This window comes from Cibotium barometz, chromosome 31, assembly GCF_041138505.1.
Source record: "Cibotium barometz isolate CiBa-2024 chromosome 31, ASM4113850v1, whole genome shotgun sequence".
Lineage (NCBI taxonomy): Eukaryota > Viridiplantae > Streptophyta > Polypodiopsida > Cyatheales > Cibotiaceae > Cibotium > Cibotium barometz.
In genome coordinates this window covers 305132-308653 of record NC_141076.1, presented here as the reverse complement: position 1 = coordinate 308653, position 3522 = coordinate 305132, and the positions used below count along the sequence as shown (strand labels likewise).

General features: G+C 47.2%; 1 protein-coding gene across 2 annotated transcripts; it reads left to right on the top strand.

The window, feature by feature from the left end:
* The first annotated feature begins 511 nt into the window (after window positions 1-511).
* On the top strand, window positions 512-3027 carry LOC147620359 (uncharacterized). Of its 2 annotated transcripts, none has more exons than XM_086825385.1 (2): window positions 512-721; window positions 826-3027. In XM_086825385.1, the coding sequence occupies exon 2, from the start codon at window positions 1734-1736 to the stop codon at window positions 2196-2198; it is 465 nt and encodes a 154-aa protein (XP_086681511.1). In that variant the 5' UTR covers window positions 512-721; window positions 826-1733; the 3' UTR covers window positions 2199-3027. Both variants share the same exon structure in this region, with proteins under 2 accessions (XP_086681511.1, XP_086681512.1).
* Window positions 3028-3522: the final 495 nt, after the last annotated feature.

The following is a 3522-nucleotide window of genomic DNA, read 5'->3' as shown; positions in this document are numbered from 1 at the left end:
AGCCATAGCCATGGCCCTGATGATGGTAATGATGTTGCTCTTGATGATGATGGTGCTCTCCCTCAAGCGCTGGCGCATGAGCCTCATGGCCCACTAAACCCCATTTGAAGAGTGTATCGACATGCGCCCTCCCAATTTGATCCGATCCTAAGGGACCCTTCATAGGGCAACTTAAAGGGGATCTAAAAATAGCGATGCATGTGCATGGATGAGGAAAAAGAACGCTATAAGGAATGGACGGCCATATTTTTCCTATTCTTGGCAACAATTGCTTTTGTTTTTTGGCAGAGAGTTTTTTTTTTCAGCAGAAGCCTGAACACAACCGCTACCTTGGAGAGAAAGAGAGATTGTGTGAGTCATGTGCCTTGTGAGCCGTGTAACTACTTGTATCCTCCCCTGTCGAAGGGTTCTCCATGTACATGCCTCATAATCAAACAGATAGTTGATTTTTCCTATTTGTGTATTATTGGGGTGTGTGTGCAGTTTTGGGTGTTTGCACTGCAGGTATTGATCGTGATTGGTTCCAACAGTGTGCTGGTGGTGCCCTTTGTGTTGAGCGCGGTATTCCAAAGCTGTAGACAGACAGCTATAGAGGTTCTTTTCGGTGGTTTGGAATCTCTAACAGCTTTTTGGTGCCCCCACTGAGGAGCTTGTTCAAAGCCTTTCAGTTCACGAGTTGGAGCTATGGCATTTGCCTATCCAGAATTCCATGGCAATTCAGGTGAGGATATTTTTGTTTTCTTGGAGCGGATGGAGGTTGCTTGTATAAGCAACCACATCGTGGATCAAACACAGGTGTTAAGGCTCTTGGAAATATGTGTCCAGGGGGATGCAAGAAAGTGGCTCAATGATTTTGAAGCCCAACCAGCGGCTGCCAATCCTCCAGTTGTGGTGACAGCACATTTAGTGAAGGATGTCTTGAAGTGAAGGTTTCGAAGTGTAGAAGATTCAGACAAGACCTGGCAAACAATCAAGACATTGCGGAAAGGAGAGACAGAGCTTGTGGAACACTTTGTTAAGCGGTTTGAAGAGGTGTGGGAGAAATTGTGCTTGGCTCTTGGGCCATCGCAACCACCTGCCATGATGAAGAAGGATAGTTTAGTGGCCGGTTTGAAGTCTACTTTGCAGTGGAGGGTGGAGTTGAAGAAGCCTGCCACCTATGACGATGCAGTGGACATAGCAAAGAATAAGGAGTGGAAGGCTCTCTGAGGCTAACTCAGCTGGGAGTGGGAACCTCTGATGTCAGGACTGAGATGAGGAGAGCAGAGGTAGCCCCTAACACCATCAGAGGGGTGATTTCGGTAGCAGAGACACATGTGGTTCAGCCTGTGGTTGCAGGTGGAGATGAGGAGCTGCGGAAGGATATGAAACAAATGGTGGATTTAATGAAAAATTTAACTATTAATCTTATGGATAGTGCAGGTGCAGGAGAAAGAGGAAGTGGCCGAGGTGCATGAGGTGGACGAAGATTTTATGGAGGAATAAGGCCTCCGCCTACATGTTACAATTGTGGGGAGCTTGGTCTCTACTCCATTGAGTTTGACAAGCCTCCTAGGGCTGGAGGGGATATGTTTCCACTCCCATCTTAGTTGCCAGATAGATCTAAGGATTTTGGTATTGATATTAAAAGCGAAGCAGGCCCTAGTGGTCTAACGGCAGCTGAGGAAAAGGGAAAGACCAAGGTGGTAAGTGTAATCACTCTGGAATAGGCCAAGCAGGTGGAGGCAGATGTCATGCCCATCAGTAAGCGGACTACAGATGAGAGAGAGCCTGATAGAGGAGTTGCAGGACCCAGTAAGAAGAAGGGCAAAGTGAAAGAGGGAGATGATGCCAAAACGAAGAAGAAAAGAGGACCTCGCAAGAAGTTCCATGTGTCAGATTTTCCTCTAGGGGATGGGCAGACTAGCTATAGTCTCAAGGATGATGTGTCAAGCAGGAAATCAGATATTACTTTTGGCCAGCTCATGGAGATGATCCCCAGGATGAAGAGGCAATGGAAACAGTTAGTCAATCCGAAAGAGAAGGAGCCAAGGAGAGGTTCGATACATGTGATGTCAGTAGAAGAACTTCCTGATTGGTATAAAAGAAAGAACATAGGGCAAGCTTACATTGACGGAGCTGCCTGCTCAGATTTGTGTGATAACTCATGCTTGTGTGGAGCAGTTGGGTCTTACTATTCCAGGGCACTCAGGATTTAAAATTAGGATGGCTAATCATCAAAAGGTTAAGTGCTTGGGGATGGTAAAAGACTTGGAAGTGGAAGTTTTTAATGTCAAGGCTCTAATTAACGGTCATGTGATGCCTGCTGGTTTGGGAGCTTTTCCTATTATTCTTGGTAGGCCATGGTTGAGAGCTGTAGGAGCTATACAGGATTGGAGCAAGGGAGTTATCAGTTTGCATAACTAGAGGGGAGATAAAAAAAAGTTTGATATGGAGTCGAGGAGGCCGAACCTGGATGATGAAGAAGATGAGGATGAAGTCTACTACTGACTCTAGTAGTGAGGATGTTTCAGACACTAATTCTGAGAGTGAAGATGAAGCAGATGTGGCTTTCCTAGTTGCTGATGAAGAGAGTGCTGAAGAGGAGCTGGATGTTCAAGCAATTCAGGAAGAGGATATGCAGGGACCATATGAAGAGATTGAAGAGCTTATGAAGCCCAAGATGGAGCCACACCTCAAGCAAGAGATGATTACAAAGATGCTGAGTCCTCAACCTTACTTCACATGAAACTTCAAGGTATATGAATATGTTGTCTAAGCTCCCGAATTTGTTTACTACATCTTATGAGGAGATCAGGGGCTTCCATGGTGAGGACCTACGCATAGAATTGAAGGAATGTGTGCAACCAGTAATAAGATAGAAGCTGAGAAGGATGGGGAAGGAACAATTGCAGGCTTTGAGAAAAGAGGTGGACAAGTTGTTGAGTGCAGGTTTCATTTATCCTGTGGATATTGGAGATTGGGTGAGCCCTGTGGTGGTTACCCCTAAGAAAGATGGTAAGTGGAGAATATGTGTAGATTTTAAGCCCATCAATGCAACTACTAAGAAGGATCTTGTTAGATCACCGTAGCACCACTACGGGCGCTACCACAGGAGGGGACGGCCTCTGGCTCACCACCGAGCCACAGAGGAAGAATGAGGATTGCCCCTCATCCCCCAGGCTATATATAGTGTGGCCTGCCGTCCACACTAGCCTGGCAGCCCATGACTCCGCATGGGCGTCCTCTCCCACCGAACCCCGGTATGGCCACGTCCTCGGGGCTCCGGCCGAGGCGTTGACGCTAAAGCCCCGTCTGGCCATCCGGTCTGCCGGCCGTCGGTCACAGGCGTTACAGCCTACGTGACATTACTCCTTCCTTAAGAAGAGTCTTCGTCCTCGAAAACAAACTGGGGAAACCTCTTGGAAATTGCACTACGGCGTTCCCAAGTAGCTGCCTCCTCATCCCTGTCTGTCCATTTAACAAGTGGTACACTTTGTCGGGTTTGTCTGTCAGAGGGTCAGTTCCATTTGGTCAGGTCCG